Below are 14,846 nucleotides of genomic sequence, written 5' to 3'. Positions count from 1 at the left end.
TTTTATTAAGAGATATGGCCAATAAATTAATAATAGCCTAAGACACCATAGCCCCTGGAGCGGGTCGCGGGTCCTGCCAATCGCCTCTTCCATCTTCCATCACCTTTGCCTTCTCTTCCATCTTTATAGATATATATATTTAATTTATATATTTATAATATTAATATATTTAATATTTTATAAATTAAACTTAAATTAATATATAATATATAAACATTAATTTATAATTTTTTTATTTAAAAATATTTTTTTATAAATTTTATTTATATTATCCACCAACATATCTATTTTAATCTTTAATTTTAATAATTTATTAATTTTTTTACATCAAATGCATAATTATATAAATAATAATTTAAAATACATTTATTTAAATAAAAAAATAAGCCCAACAAGTCTCTTATTATTTAATAATTTAAGCCACACAATAAAACAAAATTTTTGTCTAAATTTTGTTTGGGTGGTTGAGTATCCCTAAACTCAATCTGAATTTTACTATTTTGACTAATAAGTCGTGGGATTGACGCGAGGGGAGCAAGAATGGCTATGGCTATGGCTATATACTAAAGAACACAGAAACAACCCTTCTACGTTAATATATCGTAATTTTATATTAATATAATATAAAATACTTGTATTCATGTGTAATTAAAAATGCTACTGCCAAAGGTATAAACAGTATTTCTGTGTATTTGTTTAGCAGAAAAAATAAATTGTATTGAAAAAAGAATGAAAATAATATACGGAAAGAGCAATCAAGAGAGGAAAATGTGGGTCGGATCCAGGCCCCCAAATCAAAGCCGCAAGGGCTCAGAGAGAGCAGACATGGAGACCCGATTCGATCTCCGTGTACCATACCATGCTTCCTTCATCATCAACATTCCAGAGCATCGGCTTATTGTACACGGATTCATCGAAGATCACAACTATCGTTTCGATTACAACAAGCAAAAGAAAAATCAGAAAGAAGCTTTATCTGCTGAACCAAACGAGACCTCGAACCCAAGAACAAAGGAATACAAAGCGAACGCGGCCTGATTGCGCCGGACTGTTTCTTCCTCTTCTTCTAAGATTGGTATTTATAAGCGGCTGAGAGACTCGTTGGGTAGGGTTTCCATTCGACCTTTTCCTCATTGTGAAAATACCTAAATGCCATTCTCGCGTCCGCAACTAACGGAAGTACCCCCGACCGAGCTGGCTCGGGTTTGCATTCATGGGCTTGGAGCCTATTCCCGAGCCCATCCTGATCCCTGCCGGTTTGGTTATTTATTCATCGACTAGGCTCCTATTCCACAGCCCAACCCAACTCCTGCTGGTTGGGCTTTTTATTCATGGGCTTAAAATTTTTGACAAAAATTACAAAAAATTTCGGTTCGTCCTCTTTAACATTCAAATATTAAACAGAAAAATTATCAACATAACTCATAATTATAAGATTATTACTAGCATAAATTAATATATTAATTTTAATAATAAGATTCATAATAAAAAACCTCATCTCCCATTAAACTGAATTTGTCTTGAGTACCATTTGCATAATACTTTATTTAATTTATATTAATCGATAAAAGGCAACTTAATAATAATTATTACATTTAAAACAATAGTTGTATTAAATTCAACCACATCCGTGAATACCGGGCTACGTGGTGAACATTCAACCACGCGTCTTAATATTCATTAATGTCATGTGTCATGAGTCATGAAAAACGAGTAAATTATATTATATATTTTAAAAATAAATTACAAAAATATCTTAAAATTGTCTCTAGACTAAATTCCAAACAACACCGCTTGGTAGCTTGTTTGCGTTGTGAAACCAACGTGCCGCCAACAAGTTTTGGTATGTCATCAATCGCACTCGGATTTAGATAAAGCGATACCACGCGCATCGATTATAAAAAGAAGTGCTTATTAAAATAATACAATAGTAGCATATCGTAAATGAATTGGATTCCTCCTTTTCACGCTATGCACGATAATTAGTAATATACAATTTTATAGATATTTTTTTGTATGTAATTTAATTATTATAGGATGCATGAATGGATAAAGCTTAGAGATGATGAGAAGAATAGTGCATGCATCGATCGGAAGGGCACATGTTGCCAAGCCCCCTGTCATCTGTGTGGTCATTCTTACATCTCCCATTGTTTGTTTTATTGCAGGGATGAGATCTGGACACCTCTCAGTCTCAGTCCCATGGATTTATATATATATATATATATAAAGTACTAATTAATTAGAAAACGTACACAACGATGATACATACTTTTTTATTGCCTTTCATATTCATGCACGGAACTTATTAGAATCCAAATTATATATAAAGGCTTAGATAGAGAAATAAGGTTTGAGTTGAGAGGAAAAACAGTAAAAAGGTTTGGAAAGAGAGAGAGAGAGAGAGATGGGAAGGAAAGGAAATCCACGAAACCGTAGAGTTCGCATATAGCTGTCAGAGTGGATTAGAGAGAAGAGAGAGAAAAAGGTTTCCGGTTTGTTCGGTTCGGTTCGGTGCGGTGCGGAGAGAGGGACGAGCTTCAAGTGTCGTGCATGCATACTGTGCAGCTGTTTCCTTTGCATGCACACACCCTCTCACTCTCTCTCTCTCTTCTTTTCTCTCTCTAAAAATTTTATATATCTATCCATTCTCTCCAACTTCCTTCTACGCATCCACTTCTCAATCTCCCCGCCACCGTTCACCGCTTACCACCGCCAACGAGTTGAGCTCCCTTCCCGTGCTTCTCGCCTCCTGATTTCAGAGCTTTGGTGCTGAAGTGAACTGGCGGCCGTAGTACATACCGGTGAACTGTTTCTGATGTACTGCATGTGAATGTCGTCCACAAGATTTCGCCTCGCCGATTGGTTTGCGAGGTTAGCTTTGCTAAATTTTGAAACTATTTGCTTTTGGGATCGATTTGGTGATCTTTGGCAGGGTGGAGGAATCACTAGTGGGGGAGTTAGGGTTTTGATTTGGGCTTTCTGTTTATTTGCATGGTGATATGTTTCAGGTTTGATTTAGAGTCAATGAGCAAAATTTGCATGAATGATTCTTGCTTGACGAGAACAACGCTCCAATGGAAGAAAGGTTGGAGTTTGAAATCTGGGGGATTTGCTGTTCTCTGTCACACTTGCGGGTAATTTTCCAATTCCAATTTCATCTTCTTCTGTTTTTGGGTTTATTTCACGCTGGGATTGTGGGCTTTCGGTTCTTGTAAGATCTTTTTGGGGGTTTTTTGATTTAATTCTTTTTGAGGGCCTTTCTGGCATTGAAAATTTGATAATTTTCATTTATTTACAGTTTGTGGTCACATTCTCTTTTGATTAAACGACCAAATATTTCCTCTTCTGATTTCAAATTAACATCACATACTGGTCAAACAGCTATTGCTACTACAGGGTCTACAATCAATTTTCATTTTTCGTCCTTGGTAGAATGTATTTTGGAAATGGTCAAAATCACAGCTTAAAATGACGAAATTTTCCCAGCAATTATCTCCAATTATGATAACTGCTAGATATCCACATATGCGATCTGCAAGACAATGAAAAGCCAGGAATATTAGCATATAAGTCCTTTTACCTCGTACGAGCTTTGTGCCTATGATGATGGAGCTTCAGTTGATTAGGTTTTCTAATAAAAACTGTTAACTAGTTAAGGTACTTGCAAACATTTCTGTAAACAATATGGAGATCTTTGGCCTCGTCTATTTAGTTATTTATTTTTTTGGAGGGAGTGTTTGGGGGGAGTTGTTACAAGTGAAATATCTAGCTGTAGATAGTTCCCCTCACCATGCATTCTTAGAGAATAGAATGATGGTTGATTAAAAAACTACAAAGGTTAAATTATTCAGTTTGTAATTATTATTCACTGAAACTTTTAGTTTCCGTCATGATGTGATAGTACTATTAGCGATATCTGTATAGAGACAGAGATCCCTAAATTGTATCTCTGCTTTTATGACAGAGTTCATTTTTTAGAGTATTGGGCCAAGAAGAAAAAACAATATCAATTTATTTTTATATACAAGATCAATTTATTTTTTCTCTTGGAAGATTTCCTGGTGGCTTATTTTATTTGTTTATATATTTAAAATTTTGCTCATGTTGACTTATTGCCCCATGGCTGATACCATATATTGTGGGCTGTAGCTCTGCATATGAGAATTCATTTTATTGTGAGACATTCCATCTGGATGAATCAGGTTGGAGGGAATGCAGAATGTGCAGAAAGGTAATTCTGATGCCTAATTATTGTTTGTTATTGTCAAGACACTCTTACTCTTGTTGCAGCTCCTAATTCCAGTTGAATTTTGGTATGGCAGCCTATCCACTGTGGATGCATTGCTTCTATGAACTTGCATGAGTGCATGGATATTGGGGGTGTGATGTGTACAGACTGCTGCAAAAAGGCTTTGGAGACTCACTCAGTAAGACCTACTCAGGTAACTACTCAGCTAGTGTCTCCTAAATGTCACATTTCACATGTTAAATTTCTTGGAGAATCGTGGATTGATTGTTCTCTAAGAAGGATGGGTATTGGGTGCAGACATGGATACAAACACAAGGTATAGGATTTGGAGAAAATGAAAATACCAAAAAGCTTTGATATGAGACAAAATCATGTTCTTATGTACTTTTAGTAGCTATGTCTATGTTATCAACATTTAAATTCAATAGTTGATAAATTATCCATCAAAATATACATAAAGTCACAAGTAATAAAAGAAACCAATCAACTCCCAATCTTCAGAAAGAAAGAGAGTAGGCACTACAACCTATAAAGCACAAACATGGACACGGGACATGGGGACATGAGTTTTTTCAAAATAGTAGGACATGACAAGGTTGAGCGACGGTATTTAATAAAAATATTTTTTTTTAATATTTTTAATTGCATAATAAAGTATCAAAACTATATCCAAACTCATAAATATGCATTTAAAATTCATAATCCAAGATTCCAAATGAATAAATTAAATAGTATCAAGACTAAATAGTCATGCAATAAAAATATTGAAAAACAAAAGAATCATGCAATTACCATTTCGGAAAGCTGAAGAGTCAAAATTCTTAGAGGAAGTGTGTCCCCTCTTGTGTCCTTTTAAAGGATTTTTTTAAAAGTGTTGACATGCCAAATGGGTGTAATCGACACGTATCGAACAGGTGTCAGCGTGTTGGAGTGTCTGACATGCTGACAACACCGGTACGATTGCCCCTAGGGAGTGTGGTGCTTTATAGGCTTCAACTATTAACTTTTTAGTAGACACAACTGAAGATGGTTTGAGCTAGTTATCATAATTGAACATGCCATATGGCATTGCCTTGGGTTTGTGAAGTCATCACTGTTAAACATTTTATTTGACAAGCATAAAATGTATTTTGATATATCCAATGAGTTTGCATAACAAAAAACATCTTGGGTGTCAATATGGCACTAATTTTGGAGTGTTTGCCCTTCATAGCCTGCTCTAGATGTTATTTTATAGGTTATTAGCTGGCATTATACAGATATGGCACTAATTTTGGAGTGTCTATCCTTATAGCATGCTCTGGATGTTGTTTTATAGGCTTTATTAGCTTCATCCCTGTTGGTTTATGGATTTATTTTCACTTAGTAGCTTATTATTTTTCTCCATTACCCCATCACTCCATCAATATCCAATAGAGATAGTATCAGAAGCATGGACTTTAACTTTCATCTGGGAAAAATATGTTTGTCTTGCTAACTTTAGAATCTTAAGAAGTAAAAAGATGGGCTAGATTGATAGTGGTGCCACTCTACTGACAACCCCGATGAGTGTTAATTTTCCCCAATGCCAATTGAACAATGTGAAGCAAGGTGGTTGTGCTTCAGGATTTGACATTCTTCGCGGCAGCATTGATGTAATTTCAATAATCTGTTAGATCATGCTAATTGTCTTATATGTCAATAGATATGTTCCAGTTTTGCATGAATCTATCATTGGGGGTGGTATTTTTTATTTTTAGTAAAAGCAATATTTATTTTCTGCAGTATACATAACCTGTTTTGGTGATCTTCTTGTGTGTTCCCACTGAATTTGGATGTTATGGATAAAATGAACTGTGTATAAATAATGCATTATCTAATATATGATTATATGAATAGCTGACATTTTCCTGCAACTTTGCTAGAATGTTCCGAGAAGAAATGAACTATTTGGCTCATTTTGTAATTTGTTCTTGCTGACTTTTGACGATTGTAGTATCACAACATTTCTAGAATATTGTTCTTTCTTCCAGTAGACATGGTCTGTTTTGCTGTCGTATATTGTCAAGGATTTTGATACTGTATAGTGAGCAGTGTAAATAATCTGTTCATCTATCATAAATATCTAACCTGTAAATAATATTGCATGTAACACATAAATATCTGATATATTCTAGCTACTTTTCACTCAGATCCAAAATCATGATCTTGCAATTGGGTTTGGCCCAATTACAGCAAACAGCAATGGTGACAGGCAGTCCTTTTACTTGAAAAATAGAATGGATGGTATTAGTCTTGACAAGGGGAAGTTTCTACAATTGAGCAAAACTGTGGATGTAAGAGAGCTGGGTGGTATCAGCTTTGATAAGGGAAGTCCCATGCCCTTCAGCAAAACTTTAGATGCAAAGGAGCTGGGTGCTATTGGCCTCAACAAAGGAAAGCTCGTGCAGTTGAGCAAAACTATGGATGCAAGGGTGCTCAGCCACTGCTCTCAAACTCAGAGGAGTGACACTAGTACATCCACTGTTATCCAACACCAAAAAATCATGCTTCCTATCCGGGAAGTTGGTTCAAGCTTTTCAGGTTTTATGCAACAACCTGTTGGATCACCTATTTTCTCTATAACAGAAAATAGCAGGCAAATGCTAGGGGTGAAGGATATATATGAGTCACTAGCTCAGACATCTTTGAGTTTCTCCCTGAGCCCAACTTTGGATGCTCCAAGATCTTTACTACCTCCTGCTGGTAGGGCTGTTGAAGGAAGAGAACAGAACATGATTCCTCCCTTTCAGCATGAGCAAGGGAATTTTTTTCTCAAACCTCCAAAAACTGCCCTTAGTATAGGTTCAGAGGCTGATAAGGCTATGGATTCTCAGATTCGTGTTGCAAGGCCTCCTGTTGAAGGAAGAGGCCGTGGTCAGTTACTTCCACGATACTGGCCAAGGATTTCAGACCAAGAACTGCAGCAAATATCTGGAAAGTATCCAAGACTATTTTGCCGTTGATTTTCATTTTTATGTTAGTTCTTTAATGGTCAGCTCTGCTGTGCGATATTTATAGCTGTTTTTGTTTATCCATTGAATCATGGTGTTTGCCTTAACTTTTCAACTTAAAAGTTTGAAATCCACCATTGTGCCTTTGTTCGAGAAGGTCTTGAGTGCCAGTGATGCTGGTCGAATTGGTCGTTTGGTCCTTCCCAAAGCATGTGCTGAAGTAAGTTGTGGCTTTTCTTCCATGGCTTGTCTCCCTTGTCAATGGCTCCTACCTCCTACTCTCTCTCTCTCTTCCCCACCCTACCCCTCGAGGAATTTCTTTTATTTCATCTTTTGCTCCTAGTTTTGAATCTGTATAAATGCAAATTCATGCAGGCGTACTTCCCTCCCATTTCACAGTCAGATGGTTTACCCCTAAATATTCAGGATACAGGAGGGAACGAATGGACATTCCAGTTTAGATTTTGGCCCAACAATAACAGCCGGATGTATGTATTGGAGGGTGTAACCCCTTGCATACAGAATATGCAATTACAAGCTGGTGACACTGGTATGCTTCATGAGTTTTTAACATGGAGGGCGATAAACACTCTGTATATTCTTCTGTTTTGAATGACTGAAGCATTAGTTTTATGTGGGTTCACATGTATTAGAATTGCAAATTTTTTAAAGAAACTTTTAGCTTTGCAACTTGCTTCTCCTTGTACATCATAAAATAGGAATTGATCTCTTTTTAATTACGTCGGTCCATTTATTCTGGCAGTTTTAACTCTCATGTGGCTAGTTGTATATATCTTTTGAGTTTATTTGTTAAGTCTTACAATCATTGATGTACTTCAAATTTGGAAAATATTGCTTTCTGATTTATTGTCTTCTTTTGTAATAATTACTTTTTAAAGGAAGTTGATTAACCTGGCATTCTCTAGTATTATTCCCTTGATCTGATAATGATTTTGCTTATTATTTATCTTACATGTATACGTATTTTACAGTAATTTTTAGTAGGCTAGATCCTGGAGGCAAACTTGTCATGGGCTTCCGAAAGGCAATGAATCCCATTGATATACAGGTCAAGCCTTGTCTTCTATACTACCTTGACTTTCTTTTTGTTGTTATGCTAACAAATTGATATATAGCTGCATTTGAAGGAACAGGACAACCAAATATCCACCCTGCCTAATGTTGCTGCCTTGGGAGAGACCTCACTTGGTGGTGCTAATGACAACACACCTGCAGTAAGTGGTCTATAGACTTCCTAGTGGCTGAAAAGAATCCAGGATGTTTTTATACTTTTGCTGATTGAGGTACTTCTGTTTGGCTTTGAATGGGAAGCATGATGGCAGGACAAATGAGGACACATTGCAGCGTCAAATGCTGATCCCAGAGAAGAAGAGGTCTAGAAACATTAGTTCCAAAAGTAAGAGACTGCTTATGCATAGAGAAGATGCCTTTGAACTGAGACTCACTTGGGAAGAAGCACAAGAGTTGCTCCGTCCACCTCCAAGTTCTAAACCAAACATTTTCATGATCGAGGGCCGAGAAATTGAAGAATACAATGTAAGTAAATAGTTGGCATCTGCATGTTTATATATGGAATCATTTAATCGGTATTGCTACTCTTAAATTCATCCTCAGCCCTTCTAAGACCCACGAACGATTTCTAACTAATCTTGTCCGTGATATTTAGGAACCACCAGTTGTTGGAAAGCTGACTGTGTTCACAGCACGGGCATCTGGGTAATTATTTTTTACAATTTATAATTTGTTTCATTATATACACACACATACACATACAAGTAACATGCTGGCTCAAGTTTGGAGGAAAGTTTCAGACTTGATGTAGGCCCAATTGTTTGGACTGGGACAGCGTCGAGAGGTCCCATTTTTAATTAGGGGACCATTCCTATGTTTCAAAGGGAAGAAGCATGCGGTTTATGCAGCAAAGCTCCTCTTGCAGGATGGTTGGGGAGGCCCATTAGTATTCTTTTTTTTCTTTTTCTGATCTCATCTTTAGATGGCCAACTGATAAGGTGAAAAGTGAGGGATAAAGCTGAGAAAGTTGTCATTGTGAACTCATGTCCCCTTTTTCCTTCTTCTTTCTCACATATTGTTATTCCCTGCATTATGGTCCTTGGTTCAATGTCACTTGAAATACATGCAGGATTAACAATATTCACATTAAGCAAAACACCTTCACCACGGTATACAGAAGTTTGGACGGGGTTGGCCTTAGCACTTTTTGTTGTTTCTGTGGGAATTATTATTATCTATGTTGAATGTATAGATTGTTATTGTTCAGGGAACAGGAACAATGGGCTCAATGTGATAGTTGCTCCAAATGGCGAAGATTGCCTGTTGATGTTCTTCTCCCGCCAACTTGGACATGTTCGGATAATATTTGGGATTTGAGCAGGTCCGTGAAAATTCTTATTTTTGCAGCTTCTTTTTTCTCAGTTATTGATGAATACAAAGTGGGGAAAAAGAATTGTGGAGTGATCTCCAAGTGCTCATATGTGCACGGTGCCTGCTAAGCTAGCTAGCTGCTAAATACCTGGAAGTTTTACTATAGACTTTGATCAAATTTCAGATCCATTTGTTAGTTTATATACGGGGCATTTTGGCCATTTGATTGAGCTAAGGTGGGGTTTTTTAAATCTATTTTTACCTGAGCATTTGACATTTTATGTCGATTTTGTGATTTTTCTGTAGAGAAAGGTGGGAAAAATTTCTTTTACCTCTCATTGACTGTTGTGCTTCCAGATGTAAATGTTCTGCACCTGATGAAATGAATCCCATGGAACTGGAAAGTCTTCTCAGAGTTGGCAGGGGTACGCATCAAGATACTGCATTACCTCTTTTATTCTACCAAAACCTAGGAAGCTCATATTAAGAACATGATTTGTGATAAAAAGACAAACTGTGGTCTGACTGTTTGCAAATTCACGCAAGTCACCTGTGCATGCATGCATCTAATTGTGAGTGACTGCTGGTTGATCCTTTATGCAGATGTACTACATTTTATGGTGCTTGGTTGTCATGTGGGTGTGGCATGGGCCATATCGTCTAAATAGTTTATGGGATAGATTATCAGATTCAATTTCTTTTCTGTGTGTATGTGGGATTTTTTATTTTTTTTTCCTGGGTGGGGATAAGATTTCCATGTCATTCTCCGTAGTTGTTATTACACGCACACAGGCACACTGTTCTCGAATGTTTTATAGATCCACATCGTTTATGAATATGATATATGTTGCATACTTTTTATTTAAGCATACGTTTTATTTTTTGCTTGAATATCTCACATATATTGCTTGCTTGTGCGGAATTGAGGAAATAGATGGATTGGACCCCTTGTATGTCATGCAACTGTGATAGGAGAGATTTAAGTTGCAGTCTTGTTTGTCAATTTTAGACATAAATGGTGTGCAATTACTGTGTGATCAGTTGACATGAAGATTTTGAGAGTCTAAAATCACTTGATAATAGATCTTGTTGATCCTTCTTAATAAAAAAATCACCAATTTGACAGTCTCTATAAGTTTGTTACCTCGGTTGTATTGTATGATTATTTCTCTTTGATTTTGAAATAACTGATGATACATGCTATCCCCACTCCCCCTAAAACTCCAGATCATAAGAAGCGGAAAATAACAGAGAGCCCCGAGGTAGCCCAAGAATGTGAGCCTTCTGGGTTAGATGCTTTGGCAACTGCTGCAATCCTTGGAGACAGTGCAGGGGAATCAGGTGAACAATCCCCGGGAACCACTACAAAACATCCTCGGCACCGTCCTGGCTGCACTTGCATTGTGTGCATTCAGCCCCCTAGTGGAAAAGGCAAGCACAAGTCCACCTGCGTGTGCAGCGTTTGCCTGACTGCGAGGGGCCCGTTTAAGACCTTCATGATGCGCAAGAGACAACACCCGGAATGTGAAGCAGAAATTGAACCAGGAACAGACCAGCTTCACCACACTGATGAATCAGAAATGGATGGCACACCCGGACAAGCATTGCTTAACATCAGTCCCTTGGAGGACAAAACAAGCCAAAATGAAGTCCGCCGGGATGTGGCTGAGAGCGGCAAAGGGCAATTAGATTTGAATAGCCACCCTAATCAAGACGAGGACTCAATGCAAGAAGTGACAGGTGGTTGGAGCCCGAGAAGCTTTGGAGATATGTCCAGGTTCTCAATGGAGATGAATTTGGGGCGGGGAGGACTCACAAACGCCAGCTCCTCTTTGCTGTTACAGGGTGCTGAAGAAGGTGAGAATGAAGGTAAAGGCTGTGCACCTGATGAAGAGCGCCTCCCATCTTCAGTTAGTGGGCACGGCAATGGCAATGGCAATGGCAATGAGGCGCGCTGAATGGTAATTGAGCTTCAGCTTGGACCATCTTCATCTTAGTTTTCTGTCTAGTACCCCTTCCTTTTAAGTTACATGTTTGGTTTATATGTTTGCCCGCCCTTTAGAATTACAGCTTGCTTCACTTGTGTAGTATGTTGTCTATATATGTTGTCTCTCCTTATATTGTCCCTTTCATGAACATTCACATTTAGAGGGTACTGTCCCCTCTCTCTCTCTCTCTCTCTCTCTCTCTCTCTCTCATGCTTTTCTGTTAGTTGGTTCGACTATAAGTTCCCTTTGCCAAAAAAATATATGATGTTGTTTATAAGATAGTTATGAAGTGAAACAGAATCTTTTTATGCAGTCGTTTTGTGAACCTTTGTGTGTGTAGAGCTTCTCTTGGATGCCCATTTCTTTTTTCTGTTAGGTGGATGCTAATTCCAATCGACAAGCATAATTGAAACAATCGGATTGCAACACAGGTCATGACCCAGTTCAGTTCCAACAAATGTAAATTAATTAGAACTAGTCAAAACTTTTTTACCCATTTTAATTGAACTGGCCAGTTGGATATAAATGGAATTGCAAATTGGTCCGACTTGCAAACGGGTCATAAGCCGATTCCGTTTAAAATATATATATATATATATATAAATCGATCAGAATTAGTTAAAATTGACCGTCCGTTTTAACTGCACTGACTAGTTAGAAAAATCGAATTGCAATCTCCAATCATAACTGTATCTGTGTATCAAATTACTAATTTATACCAAACTTTTAACTTTACATGCAATGCCATGAAGAGATTTGAACATTTTTATTTAATTACTTGTGTTATTAACCAATTTATAATTCTAAAATTAGTGGCTCATAATTTTTATGTTATTTTAATATTATTTTTTGAATGTTAATAATTAGCAATAATATGTTCCTATGACTTGAACAATGATATCATTATACATGAAACTTTGAACTATCTGGATTGAATTAGCGAATTAATGTCCCACCTCTTTGATTACTAATCTAATTTTCATAACTATGGCTACAAGTGGAACTAAGAAGATGTGTATTAATGAAGTTTTAGGGCACAGATACAAGTCAAATGGTTGGCTCATGATAAATTAGAATTTGCATCAATAAATCGTGAGTTCGATTCTTTATTCTGTACAGCGAGACAAATTCTTCACTTACGATTTATCTTCTTTATCGAAATCAAAGATACGAGTGACGGAGATCGCGTAAGGACGATAATTCTCAAATCTCTATTAATGAAGAAGGAGAAGTTAATGATTTAAGTGCAAGGTTAAACCAGCTCAAACCTTTTGATTGATCCCGGTGTTTACAACTCTAATGTGGACTGCTTAAGGCTCAAAGCACTTGTATAGTTAAATGAGTTAAATATTTTTAGCAATATTACTATAATATTTTTTTTATATAGCCTACTAACATACTTCTAAGAAGAAGAGCACTGAAATCTATAATTGCTCATTATCATTTTGACTTGGATAGTAACCAAAAAAAAAAAAAAAAAGAAAATTAATGGGAAGGGGCCATACATTTTTTGTTACGTTCACCATCTGTCACGTGCTATTAATTAATTTAATTTTTTTTAAGATTAGGAAAGAAAATATTTTGTGGGTGTCATTGCTTGATCATCATTACGTATACAACATTATTAAATATATTTTCTTTATTTATATTATTATGTATATATTTTAAAAAATAATTTATAAATTGATTCAGTAGTACCTTCTAAGTCAATCGACCATTTTATCTTTACTGATTAATCGAGTTAAGGCATGAGTTGACCAAAAAATTGCTGCAAATATATATTTATGGTTATTTGTACTCTTTTTCAATTGACATGCCTATTAATTTCTCATTGGAGTCTTCTTCACTATATATATTGTTATTAAGACAAATATCTTAATAAAGTCATTTAAATAATGGGTATTAATTATGCTGAGGGCACTAGTTAAGGTGTATAATAAAAATTATATTTTAAAATATCTTATCAATCAATAAGAGTGTTTAAGTGATAAAAATAAAATACATTAAAAACACTACTCAATCAATGTCTAAAAACATTCCTTTTAACATGACACTTAAATAATTTGTTAAGATCTGATTATACAAATCAGCATGGTTTAGTCTTTCCATGGACACATATAGCTAGCTAGGTTCTTCATCCAAAAAGTGTGGACATGACATACAAATTATGCCAAGAGAAGAGCCTCCATTTAATCGATCCAACAACTACTTTGGGTTCCTATTTCAATAGATATTTGTTTTTTTTGAAAATCAATTCCAATCTGACTTGAGAGTTAAAAGAGTTGTCTTCCAACATATAATCTTATGAGAGGTGGAGAACTGTTAAATTATTTGATGGTTCTTTCTTGTATATAAGAGATTATTGCTTTGTTAACGTTGGTTTCCTTTGCAAATGGGACCGACCAAAAAGTGCCCTTTGTCTCTACCAAGTCCAAGCTGAAGAAATAAGATATAGATATAAATATAAATATACACTGGTCAAGTGATTGAATTACGATAAATTGAAATTTACATTAATTGGTCGTGAGTTCGATTTCTTATAATGCATAATGAGACAAACTCTGCATTTACGATTTATCTCCTATGTCAAAATTAAGAACAAGAACAATAGAAGACCATGTAAGGAAGGTAATTTCAAGAAGATATAAATATTAGGAAGGTTTTATGAAAATGAAAATAAAAAATATTTTTAATATAAAATAAAAATAAAAAATGATATTTTTTTAAAAATAAAAAATAAAAATATAAGGTAAACTGTAAAATAAAAAATATAATTTTTTTATAAAAAATAGTTCAAATATAATATAAACAATAAATATAAATTTTATAATGCATCAAAGAGAGGATATTGCACAAAAACTAAGGAAGAGCAAGCTGTCATGTCACAGTACTGGATTCAGAAGAAGAGCAACTTGCACAAAAACTACTGAAATTTTCAAAATGAATGAGCAGTTCTTGAATCAATACATCTTACAGTATGAGATTAAATGTTGTTCAACCTAATAAATCTCAAGCCTAAAACATAAATTGCTTACGATTAATCACACAAAAACAGAGAAACAATTGTTTATCAAAGTATAAATTAATTGATGGGGAATAATAAATGAAGTTCTAGAATTGGGGCTCAAACTTTTTTATTAAGTGTTTTTTTGATCGGAACAATATTAGTTTCTAACACCATGGATCTAACAGGAGATGAGAAAAAGTAAAATATACATAATAAAATAAACT

At 35.6% G+C, this 14,846-nt stretch overlaps 1 protein-coding gene and 1 non-coding gene across 4 annotated transcripts; one reads left to right on the top strand and one right to left on the bottom strand.

Moving 5' to 3' along the window:
- Positions 1–766: 766 nt before the first annotated feature.
- On the bottom strand, positions 767–874 carry LOC127793643 (small nucleolar RNA snoR100). Its single transcript, XR_008021478.1, has one exon. It is a non-coding gene; the product is annotated as a small nucleolar RNA snoR100 (small nucleolar RNA).
- A 1,497-nt stretch (positions 875–2,371) lies between these two features.
- Positions 2,372–11,923, top strand: LOC127791785 (B3 domain-containing transcription repressor VAL1-like). 3 transcript variants are annotated; one of them, XM_052321855.1, is made up of 14 exons: positions 2,372–2,874; positions 3,012–3,137; positions 4,153–4,234; positions 4,326–4,445; positions 6,424–7,211; positions 7,348–7,444; positions 7,600–7,774; positions 8,217–8,293; positions 8,379–8,459; positions 8,557–8,781; positions 8,912–8,961; positions 9,509–9,637; positions 9,985–10,052; positions 10,855–11,923. In XM_052321855.1, exons 1-14 carry the CDS (start codon positions 2,834–2,836, stop codon positions 11,583–11,585), a joined length of 2,790 nt encoding a protein of 929 aa, XP_052177815.1. In that variant the 5' UTR covers positions 2,372–2,833; the 3' UTR covers positions 11,586–11,923. The 3 variants fall into 3 exon arrangements, with proteins under 3 accessions (XP_052177815.1, XP_052177804.1, XP_052177795.1); XM_052321844.1 differs by having other exon boundaries at positions 8,373–8,459; XM_052321835.1 differs by having other exon boundaries at positions 8,361–8,459.
- Positions 11,924–14,846: the final 2,923 nt, after the last annotated feature.

This window comes from Diospyros lotus, chromosome 1 (assembly GCF_014633365.1).
Source record: "Diospyros lotus cultivar Yz01 chromosome 1, ASM1463336v1, whole genome shotgun sequence".
In the NCBI taxonomy this organism is placed as follows: domain Eukaryota; kingdom Viridiplantae; phylum Streptophyta; class Magnoliopsida; order Ericales; family Ebenaceae; genus Diospyros; species Diospyros lotus.
Note: the sequence above shows the minus strand (reverse complement) of the source record. Positions and strands in the feature narration are given on the sequence as shown.